At 34.5% G+C, this 16015-nt stretch overlaps 3 protein-coding genes, 1 long non-coding RNA gene and 5 other non-coding genes across 9 annotated transcripts; 8 read left to right on the top strand and 1 right to left on the bottom strand.

Moving 5' to 3' along the window:
• Positions 1–1785: 1785 nt before the first annotated feature.
• Positions 1786–4821, top strand: LOC108195506 (ATP synthase subunit beta, mitochondrial). The gene is made up of 9 exons (XM_017362471.2): positions 1786–2357; positions 2658–2733; positions 2835–2923; positions 3099–3216; positions 3302–3405; positions 3504–3662; positions 3770–3994; positions 4080–4391; positions 4486–4821. The coding sequence occupies exons 1-9, from the start codon at positions 1899–1901 to the stop codon at positions 4597–4599; spliced, it is 1656 nt and encodes a 551-aa protein (XP_017217960.1). The 5' UTR covers positions 1786–1898; the 3' UTR covers positions 4600–4821.
• A 1361-nt stretch (positions 4822–6182) lies between these two features.
• On the top strand, positions 6183–9341 carry LOC108194094 (uncharacterized). The gene is made up of 2 exons (XR_001801339.2): positions 6183–7903; positions 8006–9341. It is a non-coding gene; the product is annotated as an uncharacterized LOC108194094 (long non-coding RNA).
• On the top strand, positions 6604–6691 carry LOC135148122 (small nucleolar RNA R11/Z151). Its single transcript, XR_010286015.1, has one exon. It is a non-coding gene; the product is annotated as a small nucleolar RNA R11/Z151 (small nucleolar RNA).
• On the top strand, positions 6740–6848 carry LOC135148123 (small nucleolar RNA Z152/R70/R12). The gene has a single exon (XR_010286016.1). It is a non-coding gene; the product is annotated as a small nucleolar RNA Z152/R70/R12 (small nucleolar RNA).
• Positions 6897–7021, top strand: LOC135148129 (small nucleolar RNA snoR80). The gene has a single exon (XR_010286022.1). It is a non-coding gene; the product is annotated as a small nucleolar RNA snoR80 (small nucleolar RNA).
• LOC135148121 (small nucleolar RNA R11/Z151) lies at positions 8113–8200 on the top strand. Its single transcript, XR_010286014.1, has one exon. It is a non-coding gene; the product is annotated as a small nucleolar RNA R11/Z151 (small nucleolar RNA).
• LOC135148130 (small nucleolar RNA snoR80) lies at positions 8478–8601 on the top strand. Its single transcript, XR_010286023.1, has one exon. It is a non-coding gene; the product is annotated as a small nucleolar RNA snoR80 (small nucleolar RNA).
• A 1534-nt stretch (positions 9342–10875) lies between the features above and the next one.
• Positions 10876–11397, top strand: LOC108194993 (uncharacterized). The gene has a single exon (XM_017361927.1). The coding sequence runs from the start codon at positions 10876–10878 to the stop codon at positions 11395–11397; it is 522 nt and encodes a 173-aa protein (XP_017217416.1).
• Positions 11398–11466: 69 nt separating this feature from the next.
• Positions 11467–15105, bottom strand: LOC108193962 (uncharacterized). Its single transcript, XM_017360824.2, has 7 exons — positions 14963–15105; positions 14224–14307; positions 14031–14093; positions 13876–13923; positions 13736–13789; positions 11912–11969; positions 11467–11794 (listed from the first exon to the last, which is right to left on the bottom strand). Exons 2-7 carry the CDS (start codon positions 14299–14301, stop codon positions 11751–11753), a joined length of 345 nt encoding a protein of 114 aa, XP_017216313.1. The 5' UTR covers positions 14302–14307; positions 14963–15105; the 3' UTR covers positions 11467–11750.
• Positions 15106–16015: the final 910 nt, after the last annotated feature.

The following is a 16015-nucleotide window of genomic DNA, read 5'->3' as shown; positions in this document are numbered from 1 at the left end:
GAAGAATTTATTCAGCTGCTAAATAATTTTTTTATTTAATCACGTTATTCTATCATAATTTTACTTTCAATAAAAATTAGTTAAATCTAAAATATAAATCTTTATTTGACTGAAAAATTTTAGTTTATTCTTTGTAAATTAAATTATTTCACACCATCTAAAATATATTCAAAAATTCATAACTAATTAAAAAGCACCCGTGTCTTGCACGGGCTATAAGCTAGTATATATAAGTAGAGTAGAAGTACGAGAGACAAGTAAGTAAGTAACTGAGCCTGTTTGGAAAAAACACACAGTACACTCTCCCCCTCCTCTTGGTCTTGGATAAGGTAAAAGCGTCGTTGATACTTCGACTCTCCCAAGATAAGCGTTCCTTTTGACCTTTTGCGGGTAAGTTGAGATGTAAAAAATTTATGGCTTCGCATATTATTTTTTAATATCTTTTTGAATAAATATATGGATGTAATTTTTTATTTGAAAATTAATATATGGAATTATAATTTTTTTCAACTCAAAGCACGTGCAAAAAAGGGACACAAATTTTGAGACATATCCAATTCTTTACATCTCAAAACTTATAAAAAATAGTTGATGAGTCGCACAATTTCCTCGTGTGTCTTACACGTGACTATTTGTTCTAATACTTTCCGTCGTTTCTCCTTACAAATGAATATCTGTTCTAATACTTCTCCGAATGAGCGAGTATGTGTTTTAATACTTCCCATCATTTTCACTCACAAATGAATATTCGTTCAAATACTTTTTTTGAGAGTCGGAGTTGAACCCGGGTGATCTGGGACAACAAAGGATAAACCCTTGGTCTATCCAATCGTACTCTCCTTTTTCGCACTCGTTTTACTCGATTATCTCTCTTTTATACATTAAAATGAATCTCACCACTTTATCCACTTTTTTTTCCCTTTACTTATACTATTTTCCTAAATTCCGTGTTCAAACCATATGTAAACAAATAGCTGGGCTAAGGGAGTATTAGTTATTTATTTACAAAAAAAGTATATATTATCTCATAAATTTTGCAATTATTCATATTTAAAGAAATATAGTAATTTATCTTTAATAAAATTATTAAATATATTTCTATTAAGAAAAATTTTCAAAAATTAATCGAATTTTAAAAATCAAATCGTTGGTGACTAATATTATTAAATATACTTCAATTAAGAAAAATTTATAAAAAGTAATTGGATTTTTAAAATCGAATCGTTCAATCACCAAGAATTATTTATCGGTAATTATTTTAATTATTTTTTTCTGAAATTTGATGAATATATCTTTTAAGAAGCTTAACATATATCATGTCATAATCTTGCCTTCCTGGTTAAATTAAACTTAAATATTTGTGATTATGAATTTTGAATTTTTTTCCTTCAAATTTAATATAGATAAATTATATATCCTTTTTTTAAAAAAAGTACCCAATCTCACACACATGTATATGATAAGGGATAGCAGTAAATTAAGATAATTTTATACGAGAATAGGAAAAAAAAAAGATAGATTTGTATAGGATTTTCATTTACTTAAAATATCAGCTCCCTTCGATACGTATATTAATTTATCAAACAATCTAACAATTTCAAAAAAAATATAAAAGTATTTATTAGAAAAACATTACACGATGAAACATGAAAAAAAAAAGGATTTTGAAGGAAAAAGAATAAGATGATAAGGAAGAAGAGCGGCAAAATAGCGGGGATGACAAGTTCATTTGAATCTGTCAAACGCAAAACACTGTGTTGATCGTTACAAACGAAAGAGATCCAAATATTATGGTAACTACTTTTCTTATATACTCAACACTCTCTCTGCACTCCCCTACTGTCACTCTATTCTCAATGTACACTCATTAAACAAACCTAACAAACATTTATTCATCCATGGCTTCACGGAGACTGTTATCATCTTTTCTCCGTTCCTCCACGCGTCGTTCTCTCAGGCCCTCATTCTCGAACCCTAGGCCTTCTTTTCTAACCTCTTATCAATCCTCGTCTGCCAGCATTTTGCGACGCTATGCTACAGCAGCTCCAGCGAAGGAGCCAGCTGCGGCGAAGCCAGCAGGGACAGCGGGGGCAGGGAAGGGGACTATTACTGATGAGAAGACGGGAGCTGGCGCGATAGGGCAGGTGTGCCAGATTATTGGTGCAGTTGTGGATGTTAAATTTGAAGATGGATTGCCACCGATTATGACGGCGTTGGAGGTGATTGATTTCGAGATCAGGCTGGTGCTTGAGGTGGCGCAGCATTTGGGGGAGAATACGGTCAGGACTATTGCTATGGATGGTACTGAAGGCCTTGTTCGCGGCCAGAAAGTTCTTAATACTGGCGCTCCTATCACTGTAATGCACTTTTCTCTCTGAATCCGCATTTGCATTACATAAAATTTGCATTACATAAAATGTATTCGTGTTTAATATTATGTACATCAGTGACGGATCCAGTTTCAAAAGTCTCACCCTGAAAAAGTTATGATAGTGTCAATTTTAAATTGCAGAAATGTGATCAATTTGAATTTTAATGATTTTGCTGTGCTATTTCATATTTGCTAAAAGATTCTAATCATAGGCGCTTTATGTTGCATTCTTAGTGTACTCACAAACTTATTGCGAATCTTTGTCTTTGCAATCGCGTGTGTCCAGATACCTGTTGGCAGGGCAACACTTGGTCGTATTATAAACGTTATCGGAGAACCTATTGATCATAGGGGCGAAATAAGTAAGATTCAATTGTTGTTTTATTAGTACCTCTAAAACGTTACCAGTATACTTTTAGCTGTACTGATTGAATATAACTTGGCATATTGTTCCGAAATGCAGAAACTGAACATTATCTTCCCATCCATCGTGAAGCTCCCACTTTTGTCGATCAAGCAACAGAACAACAGATCCTTGTCACTGGAATCAAGGTGATTTATAACAACTTGAACATTTTATATACTATTAGCATCTTTGTTATAGTGTTTCAACTTTCAAGCCACTCTGTTGAAACTTGAAATGGGGCAGGGTATGTTGAATTTTTGTATATGATATTTACATTTTTTTCTTAATTACAATCCTATAAATATCCATGTCGCATCGCAGGTTGTAGATTTACTTGCTCCATACCAGAAAGGAGGAAAGATTGGCCTATTTGGTGGTGCTGGTGTGGGGAAGACGGTTCTTATTATGGAACTTATTAACAATGTGGCCAAGGCTCATGGTTTGTACTGATTCCATTGGCCTCTATCATCTGCATGTTTAATGTTATCTAAGACTCTAATAAGTGGTTCTGTTTCTATACTCAGGTGGTTTCTCCGTGTTTGCTGGTGTTGGTGAGCGTACTCGAGAGGGCAATGACTTGTACAAGGAAATGATGGAGAGTGGTGTTATAAAACTTGGTGATCAGCAGGTTTGTAAGTTGTAGATGTGACCGAATGATTTGGAATTGAAGTTGCTCTAAAATGGTTGCTTGTTTACCATTTCTAAACATTTTGCATCAACTTTTAGGCTGAAAGTAAGTGTGCCCTTGTGTATGGTCAAATGAATGAACCCCCTGGTTCTCGTGCTCGTGTTGGACTTACTGGTCTAACAGTAGCTGAGCACTTCCGAGATGCTGAGGGGCAAGATGTCCTTTTGTTCGTTGACAACATTTTCCGCTTTACTCAGGTAAGGGTGGCTATAAAATTTGCTGTGAGTAATCATTCGTTTACTAAACTGTACTTGGCTAACTGTGAATCTCATGTCTTTTGTTATCCATCTTGCCTTTTTTCTAGGCCAATTCTGAGGTGTCTGCCTTGTTGGGTCGTATCCCTTCTGCTGTTGGTTACCAACCGACTTTAGCCACGGATCTTGGAGGCCTTCAAGAGCGTATTACAACAACAAAGAAAGGATCCATCACATCTGTTCAAGCTATATATGTGCCAGCTGATGACTTGACGGATCCTGCACCTGCCACCACATTTGCCCATTTGGATGCCACCACTGTGTTGTCTCGACAGGTCTGTTAGAATTTAGTAATACAAGACAAAATAATGCACTCCCTGAAATAAATAGTTCTCAATTGTTTATTTTTATTGCTTGCAGATTTCTGAGCTTGGTATCTATCCTGCTGTGGATCCCCTCGATTCAACATCACGTATGCTTACTCCCCGAATCTTGGGTGAAGAGCACTACAATACTGCCCGTGGTGTACAAAAGGTCCTCCAAAATTACAAGAATCTTCAGGACATTATCGCCATTTTGGGGATGGACGAGCTTAGTGAAGATGACAAACTCACTGTTGCCCGAGCTCGTAAAATCCAAAGATTCTTGAGCCAACCTTTCCATGTTGCAGAAATTTTCACTGGGGCGCCTGGAAAGTACGTCGAGTTGAAGGAGTGCGTCACTAGTTTTCAGGTAATCAAGATGTCCTTAATTTGTTATATTAGAAATGTTGTTTAACATCTCTGACTCTAAAACGCTGATCGATAAATTGCTAAAATCATGACAGGGAGTTTTGGATGGGAAGTATGATGACCTTCCGGAGCAGTCATTTTATATGCTTGGTGGAATTGAAGAAGTGATTGCGAAGGCTGAGAAAATGGCTAAAGAGAACCCCCAGTAGAAGCCAAGGTTCAGAAGTTTGGCTTCCTAATTAGCTGCGGCTTTGTAATCTTCTTTTTTCTCTTTTACATCTGACATTTTTAAGGGCTTCGGCTGTAGGATGGATAGAATGAACTATAGTAATCTTTTCTTCTGTTCTGTCAAATTCCTCGCACGTAAATAAGAGTAACAAACTTATCGATAAAAACAAAAAATAAATTTAAGTAACACACTAGTTTCTGTCTGTTGTCTGAATGTCTGCAAATAAAAAAGTATGATATCTAGTTGCATACTTGCATGGCTCCGTCTCAAAAGAAATCCCTTGACATATTTTAGCATCATAAGTTGAACCTCGGGATCCAGTTTCATAGAATCTGCTGGAAATACTTTTTGAATGTTTCTTTTATACATCTGTTGTATAATTACAACTTGTTCAAATACATCAAACATAATATGAGTTTTTGGGGTGTGCAATTTGAAGAAGTTATGAAAAGTGTGGATCCTAGAACAAGAAATGAAGCTGCTTAGAGTTGCTGCTAACTAGATGATGGTCTCGAGCCTAAATTCACTTTGAGGTGCATAAGGATATAGATAGTACACGCATCTTATTCACTGCAGCAGAGGAAACCAAATTCACTTTGAGGAGTTGTTCTCGAAAATAAGCTTGTGAATTGTGATTTCCTTTAAAGAAGTGCTATCACAACTTTTACTGAATCTCTTAATGATCAGGACACCAGAACATAGTCGATGTTAAGGTTAAGCATACTGCAGTCTGTTCTTATAAATTGACTCTTCTGTTTGTATAACAATGGAGCCATTAAGGGAAGTCACTAGAAAATCCAGATTGCATAAATCATATGGTAGAATATGCAATTGTGCTAATCTTAGGACGCTAATATTGCTAAATCATAAAAAAATACTAATCCCCGTGTCCCAAAGGGCTCTAGGATCACACATCACACTTTCACATTTTTTTGGCACCTCCGGTTGCTCCAGGATAACCAATACATTTCTGAAGTATGTTTTTTTGATAAAGTTTCGATCATAAAAATGTGTATAATTGGTAGCACGTTCAAATATACGTGGTAAATTTCTCAAGAATACGTAAATAAGCTACGATAGAAAAAAAAAACACGTTTTCTCAATTGACAAAATAAGTTAAAACATCATTATAATAAGAGAATCAACTATAATTTTTCTCTAACTTGTCTTTTGTTTTCCAAATTCTTATTACACGGTAATTTTTCTTTTTTGAAATGGGAGCCTAGATTATGATAAAAATACTAATAACCTCCTGTCGGAAAATTATTATTCTTGTTTCGTCACTCAAAAATTGAAATGACAAATCAAACCTATATTATAAGTACAAAATCAAAACATTAAGAATTTGGCCGGTCGGTATTTAAACTTAACGGATCTTTTTATTATAATTAAATCATATATAAACATTATTAAAATATATCACTTCAGATCATTTTCTTAGTTAGTCTTTTTACGGGTTTCACGATAAAAAACTTTTCTAACATATTAAATAACATACTTATAAAAAATATATTAAAACAAATACGTTTCAATCATACAACTACTTACAAGTTACAAGTAACTACAAGCCAGTGTAATTTCATAGACAGAGCCCAGAGGTAAGAAAGCCCATGAACGGGTATCAAATTATCTAAAACCCTAGATAAACCTCACACTCTATCCCATCCTCTTTATATAAATCACCCTCCCCTACCCATCAATTTAATTTCATGTTTAAAGCATCACGTCTCCACTGTTTCTCTTCTTATAATTCATTCTAGTTTATGCTGTATCTGATAAGTACAACATAGTTTTAGTACAATTTCTTATGATTATGTTTATGTTTTAAATTAATTAACGTATGCATTGACGAGGCTTATGTGGACTAGAGTTTCTGAATCTGGTGGGTTTAATTTTAATCCCCCAGTTTCTGAAGACAACCCCTTGGCTGTCTGAGCATAACTTGTCTGAATTTGTGTGTGTAATTTTTTTTGTTTAAAATTAGTGGCTTATGATGATAAATTATAAATATCTTAGCGGATTTCAGTGAGATTATTACATCTATGATCTGATTGTTACACACACTGAAGCCCCTCTTGCGAATTTTTATATTAACATGTATTTGAATTTTGATCAGAATAGCTGCTGTGATGAGGCTAAGCACCTATTTGGTGTGTTAGGGTAGTGGACAAGGCTTGATGGTCTTGCCGTGATCCCGCTATTAAACGACTTCTCCTTCCACTGAGCGGATTATTCGAATTTAAGTTGTGTTTGTTGTTGGTGTTTTGGGCGTCCTTTACCAATTCTAGGGAATGAATTTTGTTTCCTTAGGTATAATGGCTTGGACGCGAGAGTTAAGAGTGGTCATCCTGATGAATGTACGATATCGATGTCATTTTATCCTGGAAATGCCACCTATATCATCTTAATTACATGTGGATTTTAGTTGTTTTATAACTATTAACAAATTGTGATCAATTTTCTATGATTGTTAAAGAATTTAAAATTAAATGTCCTGCACTGTGACATTGGTAACATACCAGGATTTTTGGGAAAAAATTGTGTAATTTGAAGTAGTCTGTGCTTTTGGGGAAATGTGTTTACCTCTCACGTTAATTTTTCGGGCTGGTTTGATTTGTTTTTACTACAGATTTGGGTAGAATTAACAGTGCAAGACATGCATTCGATAAAAGATCTGAAATAGATGTGCTAGGATGACCAGTTGATCACCATTCTAGTGCCTATTGCAGATTGGGACTTGGGCTATGCAAGGAGGTTCTTTGGTGAGATATTAGAGAGGATTATATTACTTGGAATGCCTAATTGATGGACTAATATACTTTTTTCGAACTTGAGCTGCTCATTGATTCTATAAAGAAATTAGCACGACTTCGCCTCACACAGACCACAACAACTTTTGTTGTTCAGACTATTGTTGTACCCACAAGTGTCTGAGCCTCAGCAATCTTTGTCACTGATCCTATGTTATCGCCAAACGCTCAGATTATAATGAATTGGAGCTGGTGATGATGATCTGAATGAGGGATTGGAAGTGGCTGTATGCTTTTTGCTGAAAGCTATAGAAGATCGACCTAAGAACTGTATGTTAGTTGAGAAGCTGTGATGGAACAAGTTACTTATGGCAGCCTGTGTAAGAAAAATCTCGATGAGAAAATTGAAGAAATGAATCTCACTTGTGAACCAATTTTTTTATGGTAATTGAAAATTGTGGCGAGTTCTTTTCCATACGTGACAGCACGCGTGGCACTAAAGGTTTATCTTCTCCTGTTGATTTTGCTTCTCGGGTAAATACAGTTGCTGTTTTTTTGTTTCTTTTGTTTTAGTTGAGTTTTAGTGTATTTTGCAAGTGTTTAACAGTCTTACATATCATGTTTTAGTGTTTAGAGATTTATTGATGCACTGATGAGGCTTATGTGGACCACGGTTTCTGATCTGGGTTTAATTCCCAGATCTAAAACACATGTCACATATCTGCTTTTTCTGTAGGAAATTTGGGCTTGTGATGATAATTTTCAAATATCTTAGCGGATTTCAGTGAGATAATTACATCCATGATCTGATTGTTACACACACTGAAGCCCTTGTTCATTATATATGTAAGTCGTCAATTATATGGTTGCAGTTGTATAGGGTTTGTGACCTACATTTTCTAGCAGAATGGCCTCTCCCATGTTTTGGTCAAAAGTGTATATCAGTCCCTGACTCCCTGTACATCTGCTGATGTTGATAGATTTCTCTACGTATATGGCAGTGGACGGAACTCAATGGTCTTGCCACAATCTCAGATATAAACTTCTCCTTCCACTGAGCATTCCTTCAGTTTAATTGGTATTAATAATTTATAGTTATGCGTCCTTTACCAATTCTGGGGAATAAAATTGGTTTCCCTAGGTATAATGGCTTGGACGCAAAAGCGAAGAGTGGTCATCCTGATAAATGTCTATTTCAATGTCATTTCATCCTGGAAACACCACCTATATCATCCACTTGTGTGCTCTATATGATTTTCTGATGATAATCTTAGTCTTGCTTTATATATTTTTGCTTTTAAATCTTTTAAAAGGAAAATGGTAATTGAAGGTTGTAATTGTAGCAAGCAATTTTGACTCCTGTGTCCTGCTTATTTGTGGGGTAGTTCCAAGGATTATCTGCTTTAAAGAAATGTTGAACTTGCAAAACTATCTCTTTGTGGTGGCGAGAATCTGAATTGGAGTTCATGTGCTGATGTTCAGACTGCTTTGAATATTTTTTTCTAGATTCCGTGGAATTGGTGATACAATGCGATTGATAATTTTACTCGAAAGATGTATTTGTCTACAAAAAATGATGAGCTGCAGGACATGTGTTATGCAGGAGGATGATTTGATGATGTGGTTAAGAGCAATATCCTTATTTTCTTTGATGAGGAGTATCATTATGTTTGTAGTCTGTAGATGCTTGCAAATGCTGGATGGAAAGAAGCGGAACAATAGCTGTTGAGCATGACTTGGCATTGCACTGAGCTTCTGGCTCAATGGCCATTTTTGTTTCCCGACCCTACATGTTCAAAAAATTTGAAAGATGGATGAGAAGATTTAAAACGGACATTTGTTAGGACATTATTGAACTTCCCGTAATATGTAGTGTTGTTTTAGTGATTCTCTCCTATCAAACGAGAAAATGTTGTTGCAGAACACAAGTGGTATTTGCATTCTGAACGAAATGAAATTCTGTTCTCTCTGACTTATTTATTGTTTAAATATTTGACTTGTTTAGTTGTTTTCTTATTGACAAATTAAGCAAAAGTGTAAAATTAACGAAACGTTCCACTTCCACCCAACCAAATAAAGGCAGACAAAATGTAATGCACTAACTTTTACTCAACTATGACATCCTGCCCATTGTTTCTTTACTTCTAACTTCCCCATCATGCCATACCACCAATTGTGTTTTTCTTTGACCTAAGTTTGTTACAATCGTTTCCTCGATTGTTTTTTTGCTGAATCTACTCGTTACGTGTTTAGTCATTTACGAGGAGCAAGATTGTTTTTGTGAATAATCACTAGTAGTTTGGACTCATAAATAAGCTTATCCAAACAATGCAGTTTCGTATATGGAACTACTAACAAATTTTGGTCCATGGTCGAGGAACTAAATTACGAGTTACTTCTTTCGTTTAATAATATAGGTTGTTTGATTTTTGGCACACAATTTTAATTTTTTTGACCACAATTTTAAAAATGAAATCCTTTAAATTAAAGTATCAATCATATATTTTTATTAAAAAATAAAAATAATGATTTTAACTATGTTGTCAAACGATTTAGAATTATGTGTGAAAAAGTCAAACGACTTACTCATATTTCAAAATAAGGGGAGTAATAGTTGAAGATTCGACCTACGAGCAAAATCAAATATTTGCTTCTTTCTTAAAGAAATTCAAACATCTTCATGATTATTGGCCTTATCGAAAGCTTGACAAATAATTCTTAGAGCATCTCCAACGGCGTTGGTTATAATCGTTGGCTAAATTGAACCTGTATGATATTATGTAAAATTTGCCGAACCTGTAAGATATTGTACTTCAATGATATTGGCTATATTGGTTGCCTATAATTTAAAAATAGAATGTTATTAATATTTTAGTTTGTTAAAATAGAATATATCAGTTTAATATGATAATAAATAATGTGCAATCATCCTACATATTTCTTACAGACCTGTAGAGGTTCGACAAATATAGCCATCCATAGGAGGTTGGCTAAAATTATAGACAACAGGTTCACGTGGTTGGAGTATGATTTTTTCAACAGGTTCGCTAAATTTTTTATATTTGGAATATCAACTCACTTTTTAGCCAAAAGATTTGTATGGTTGGAGATGCTCACTCATTTTTAATCTTTTAAAAGTTTATATATGGCAATAATATGAGAAGCCTTCCTACGATAGAGAAAAATATGATCAGACCGGAATTCTACGAGAAGTTTTGCCACGTAAAAGAGAAGAATGATGAGACCTAATCAAGTAATAGTTGGGCTGTGTCTTGACAATGAATTTAGCACTGACTTGTTCATAATTGTTTATTACCAAACGAGCAATCTTCTTGAGCTTCCTTACCAGACGCGGACTCAACTGCATTTGATTCGTTAAACCATGCCACATACTATATATGCATACTGCATATATACTTCGAATCAACTTCATCATTCTTTCATTCTCTCCGTCCAACTGCTTTCAACTGTTTCATCTATCTCGCAGAAACTCAGATTGATAATTCATGGGGAACTACATTTCCTGCACTCTGACAACATCGACAGCCATCAAAAACTTCCAGTCTACGACAAAGGTGATATTCCCCACAGGAGAAGTTCGACATTACTGTGAACCTGTCAAAGCAGCAGAGGTAATGCTGGAATCCCCAAACTTCTTCGTCGTCAACAGCAAGTCTCTCCAAATTGGTCGGAGATTCGTGGCCCTCACTGCCGATCAAAACCTCGAAGTGGCAAATGCTTATGTCATGTTCCCAATGAAGAGAGTCAACTCAGTCATCACAGCTGCAGATATGGGTGCTCTGTTTCTCAAGGCCAAAAGAGTCACCACGGGAAATCAAACAAGAATCTTGCCTGAGGTGATTAATCATCCGGAAGCTGTAACTAAAGAAGAAGAAGCTGCCCCTAAGTTGAATATAGAGGACACTGATGATTTTTTATTCCATGAGTTTAATCATAGGCTTTCAATGTGCAGGTCCAAAAAGCCATTATTGGAAACCATAGAAGAAGAACCAATATTTTCAAGATAATCACCATAGTGCATGTTATGTTAAGAATATATAAAGAACTATATTTTGCCACTATTTTTGAAGTTTAGATTGAAGTTCTGAATCAATTTTCTTTTATATAACAAAGATGCCTTTTAGTTCTAAAGCCAATCTCTACAATCAAAGCAACAACTGGTATTTGAAGTAAAATTCTTCCACAACAGACAGACACAAATGGAATCTGGCTTTAAATCACTTTTTGTTTGAGCCATTTCAGAAGTTGCTGTAAAATTTATTCATAAAACAGCGAAAGATGTCTCACATTTATGACTATCTGAATATCAATGGACAAACAATGTATATCCCTGATAAGCTCACAGAGCAGAATTGGCCTCTCATCCATTTGTGGTTGTGTCCTCAGATGGATCATTACTTGCCTCTAAAACATAAACACATACAAACAATAAAAACAATCCGAGTTAATACCCTCTCCAAGACAATTAGATCAAGAGACAGCTTATGCAATTAAAACAAGGAATGGTATCATGGAGCATACCTTCTCCTTCCGAGGGAGCACAAGGAGATTTACGATATCGCGTTGGTTGCTGTGTTGGCTAGAATAACAAAAAAAAATTATAAAAAAAAGTTATAAACAACTGATCCGTGGTTATGATATAGCCTAGTCATGAAGAAGACCGGGACGGGGCATGTGTCTGATACTAATGAACATGCAACCATACATCTGTTCATCTAAAGAGATACATAATATTGCAGACATTTTTTGTTAAAAATTTTACATTGCACACACTCGGCAAAAAGAAAAAAATTGCACACTTAGAAAGCCTTGTAGTTGTGGCAAAAAAAGAAAAGAAAGCCTTGTAGTCAGAGACAACAATTACTGTCAACAGGGATGCATCTAGGGTATGAAAACCAGCAGAAGAAAAATAATTTAAAGTGCTTATGTAAGTGCTTTTTTGAAAAGATCGGGCTCGGGGTTATAGGAAGATCTTCTAAATCACACCCTTCAATAGGCCATTAGTGTTTTATATTAGTAGCTGATGGTTATAGATACATATTCTACTTAAAGAAATAGACCAAAAAAGAAAGCCCTGGCGGTATGAATCAAACCGCATTTAGCTTGTTTATTCAAAAAACCAGTGCCTTATTCATGAGGTAGATAACCATATAAGAAATCTATACAAACTATTAAGAAATCAGTGGGGGTAAAATATCCCATTACCCTACTATTGGCTTTGAAGCTAACTGCCTAGATCCGACTCCCCCACTTGTCTCATGTGAATCAAGCAGTCTACTACTAAGCTACATCCCAGTTAAGCATAATTCCAATTATGATTTAAAATATGGGTTAATTATCAACTAGGTCACTTATTACACTAGAAAATATCAAGTGGATCACTCGGAAATTTTTGGTCTCATTTGAATCATTAAAGTCATAAAAAATATCAAATAGATACCCTTAATATCTTTTCGAGAAGTAAACTTTATTTTTCATTGAGTTCCACACATTTTTCTTTGATGTTAGTATAATCAAACGAAACGATATGAATTCTAGTATTTATGATAGTATATTTAGCTTTTAAGAAATTTATTTATTTGATATAAATCAAACAAAATAATTTTAAAATTAAAAATAAATAGTAAATAAATTTCTTAAAATCTGAAGATATTATAATAAATACTAAAATTCATAACCTTTCATTTGATTATAAAAACAACCAAGAAAAATGTGTGGAATTCAATGAAAAATAAAGTTTACTTCTCGAAAAGATATTAGAGGTATCTATTTGATATTTTTTACTCCCTCTGTCCCTCTCATTTCTTTACGGTTACTATTTTGGGATGTCCCCCTCATTTCTTTACCTTACTATAAATAGTAAGTTTTCCCCATCATTACACCCACTATCTTTCCCTACTATCTCATATTTAACAATAAAAACTACTATTACACCCACTACTTTCCTACACTATCTCAAATCTATTATTAAATATTGATAGGTCCCACCACTTTACCCACTTTTCATCTAACTTTACTCATTTTTTATACTTTGTCTTGGTCTCCGTGTCCCCCTCCAATGTAAACAATTGAGGGGGACGGAGGGAGTATGACTTTAGTGATTCAAATGAGACCAAAAATTTCCGAGTGATCCACTTGATATTTTCTGGTGTATAAAGTGACCTAGTTGATAATTAACCCTTTAAAATATTCTTACTGGACAGGTCAGGCACCACCCTGCCACGTGCCACCCCTTGGACCCACCGCTGAATATAATCAGCATCATGTCTAACAGAAAATTTTTAACTGCATCTATATGATCTAAATGCATTAGCTAAATGAAATGAGTCATGTTACTGGTTGTACCCGCAACTTGGGCCGAAGTGCCTCCAGGGGTCCTTTAGGTTTCTCTGCACCTTGCTGTTAAAAATTTAAAAGCATAAGACTTATAGTAAGCAGACACAAAGAATTTCCAAGCTTCAAAAACAGAGGAACGAGAGTGGTACCTTTCCCAAAGCCCAATCAGCAGAATCAAAATAGGCACGTTCATGATCCTGACAATAAAAGCAGAAACTTAGAATGTGAACATGTGGATACCATTTTTTTTATTATGAGGTGACAAGCACACCCATAACTTTCTACAACAAATCCTTGATATTACCTTAGAAATGAGTGGTGCCTTCTTAGGTACGATTCCCCCATATTTCCTTTTTATTACCTCCTCCTGCATAACAGAAAGTTTAATTGGATCACAGCATTCCACAAGTGCCGAAATATTCAGTTGGCAAATCAGATATAATTTAAATCTATCATGCATTACAATGCTATTAAAGAGATACTGAAGGAAGTATAACCTCTTTCTGATTTGATGAGTTATCACAGTCCATCGACACATCTCCACCGACTTGTTTAACATCATCAGGGTTTGACATTGCACTCTGGTGAACACGAGCATTTCATGCCAGTCAGTCCATTTACCACAACAAAAATTTCTACTGATACATTAGCACAGACATAACATAGAAAATGAATAATCATGACACAGAAAACAGCTACTCTCCTAACAAAATTTACCGTGATATAACCTAATTATGTTCAAGGAGACTATTACTATTAACAAGAAGTTTAAATATACGGTAAATAGCATCCCAAAACTTGCAACAGCAACGTAACTCCAACAGAATTCCACCACGTAAGAACCGCGATTCATTCGTGAGTTTTACGCCCTTTCATATCATCCTCAAAACACACCAATCACATGTCAAAAAAGTCATTCAATTAAAACTGAAACGAACGAGTGAACGACAATTATCATCGAGATTCTATAGCTTAAACTAAAATCAAAGTCTAAATGCTCGACATCTCATATCAATTACGCAAACAGAAAACATCGAAAACATGATCAATTAAACGACTCTCCGTTCTAAATTCAGAATCAAAATCAAATAACTCTCCGTTTTCAATTCGAATCAAAATGTATAACAACTTCATACTAATGTTTTATTTAAAACATACGCATAATTAACAAAATTAGCTTGCATTAGTTTAGGCGTCAAGTGTGTGTTTGTGTGTGAAGGAAGGAAAAGAGCGAACCTTGACTTTGAACGACGAATTGATGGAGAGTGAGCTAGGGTTTTCAACGATTGAAGATGAGAAGAGTAGAAGAAAGGTATCATACAGAATTACAGACCCGGGAATTGCAGCACTATTTGGCTATTTGCCATGTGGCGATGAATGGATCAGGTCGTGGTTTTTAATTATTTTTAAGCGAGGCCCGGATCCGGCTGGCAGTGGTAAGGTTCGGATCATAATCCAAATAGCTTTCGGATCTTAAAATTCAATTCAAATTCAAATTAATTGAATTAGGGATTGTTAGGATTTTATTTTCTTGATATTTTTTGGATTTTCATTTTTTCCTGAATAAAAATTAAGCATTTATTTTTATTCAGAATCTTTTTTGAAAAAAAACATGTTTTTTACACCTCAAATTACGTGTGAAAAGTCAAAATGACTCTTATTTTGGGACGGAGAAAATAATTTTATTCGGAGGGAAGTATATCTGAACATAATATCCGTATGAATATTTTTTTTCCAAATTAGAAGGTATGTTGAAAATAATTTGAATTTTTTGAATTGTTCTTAAAGTTATGTGAATTTATTATTACTAGCCTTTAACCCGTGCGAAGCACGGGTGGGTATAGAATTCGTAATTTATTAATTATAATTTAAATTTTAACATCATCTTATTAGTATTTTAGTATTAATGAATTAGATTTTAACCAGATTATATTTACCAACTTATTACATTATTTGGAGTTTATTATAATATAGTATATAAATAATATATAAATTATATTTAAAAGAAAAATGGTGGAGTTTTTTATCTTGTATTACATCACAAGTGTTTGTAATTTGAATGGTATAAAACTCTTTAATATTGTAAGAGGAAGAGAAGTCTACACGCAACAGACTTATAGTATATAAAGGAGATGACCAAACCAAAATTTTATACGACTACAAATTAAACCTATGTTGCCTTATTATATTATACTAGCCTTTAACCCGTGCGAAGCACGGACGGGTATAGAATTCGTAATTTAGTAATTATAATTTAAATTTTAACATCATCTTATTAGTAGTATAATG

The sequence above is a fragment of the Daucus carota genome, chromosome 7 (assembly GCF_001625215.2).
Source record: "Daucus carota subsp. sativus chromosome 7, DH1 v3.0, whole genome shotgun sequence".
Lineage (NCBI taxonomy): Eukaryota > Viridiplantae > Streptophyta > Magnoliopsida > Apiales > Apiaceae > Daucus > Daucus carota.
Note: the sequence above shows the minus strand (reverse complement) of the source record. Positions and strands in the feature narration are given on the sequence as shown.

Coding starts and splice junctions, on each gene's coding strand:
- LOC108195506 (XM_017362471.2), top strand. CDS start 1,899: ATGGCTTCACGGAGACTGTTATCATCTTTTCTCCGTTCCTCCACGCGT. Junction 2,924..3,098: donor TCCTTGTCACTGGAATCAAG/GTGATTTATAAC, acceptor GTCGCATCGCAG/GTTGTAGATTTACTTGCTCC. Junction 3,406..3,503: donor TAAAACTTGGTGATCAGCAG/GTTTGTAAGTTG, acceptor ATCAACTTTTAG/GCTGAAAGTAAGTGTGCCCT.
- LOC108194993 (XM_017361927.1), top strand. CDS start 10,876: ATGGGGAACTACATTTCCTGCACTCTGACAACATCGACAGCCATCAAA.
- LOC108193962 (XM_017360824.2), bottom strand. CDS start 14,301: ATGTCAAACCCTGATGATGTTAAACAAGTCGGTGGAGATGTGTCGATG. Junction 13,790..13,875: donor CTGATTGGGCTTTGGGAAAG/GTACCACTCTCG, acceptor AATTTTTAACAG/CAAGGTGCAGAGAAACCTAA. Junction 11,795..11,911: donor TGCTCCCTCGGAAGGAGAAG/GTATGCTCCATG, acceptor TTTATGTTTTAG/AGGCAAGTAATGATCCATCT.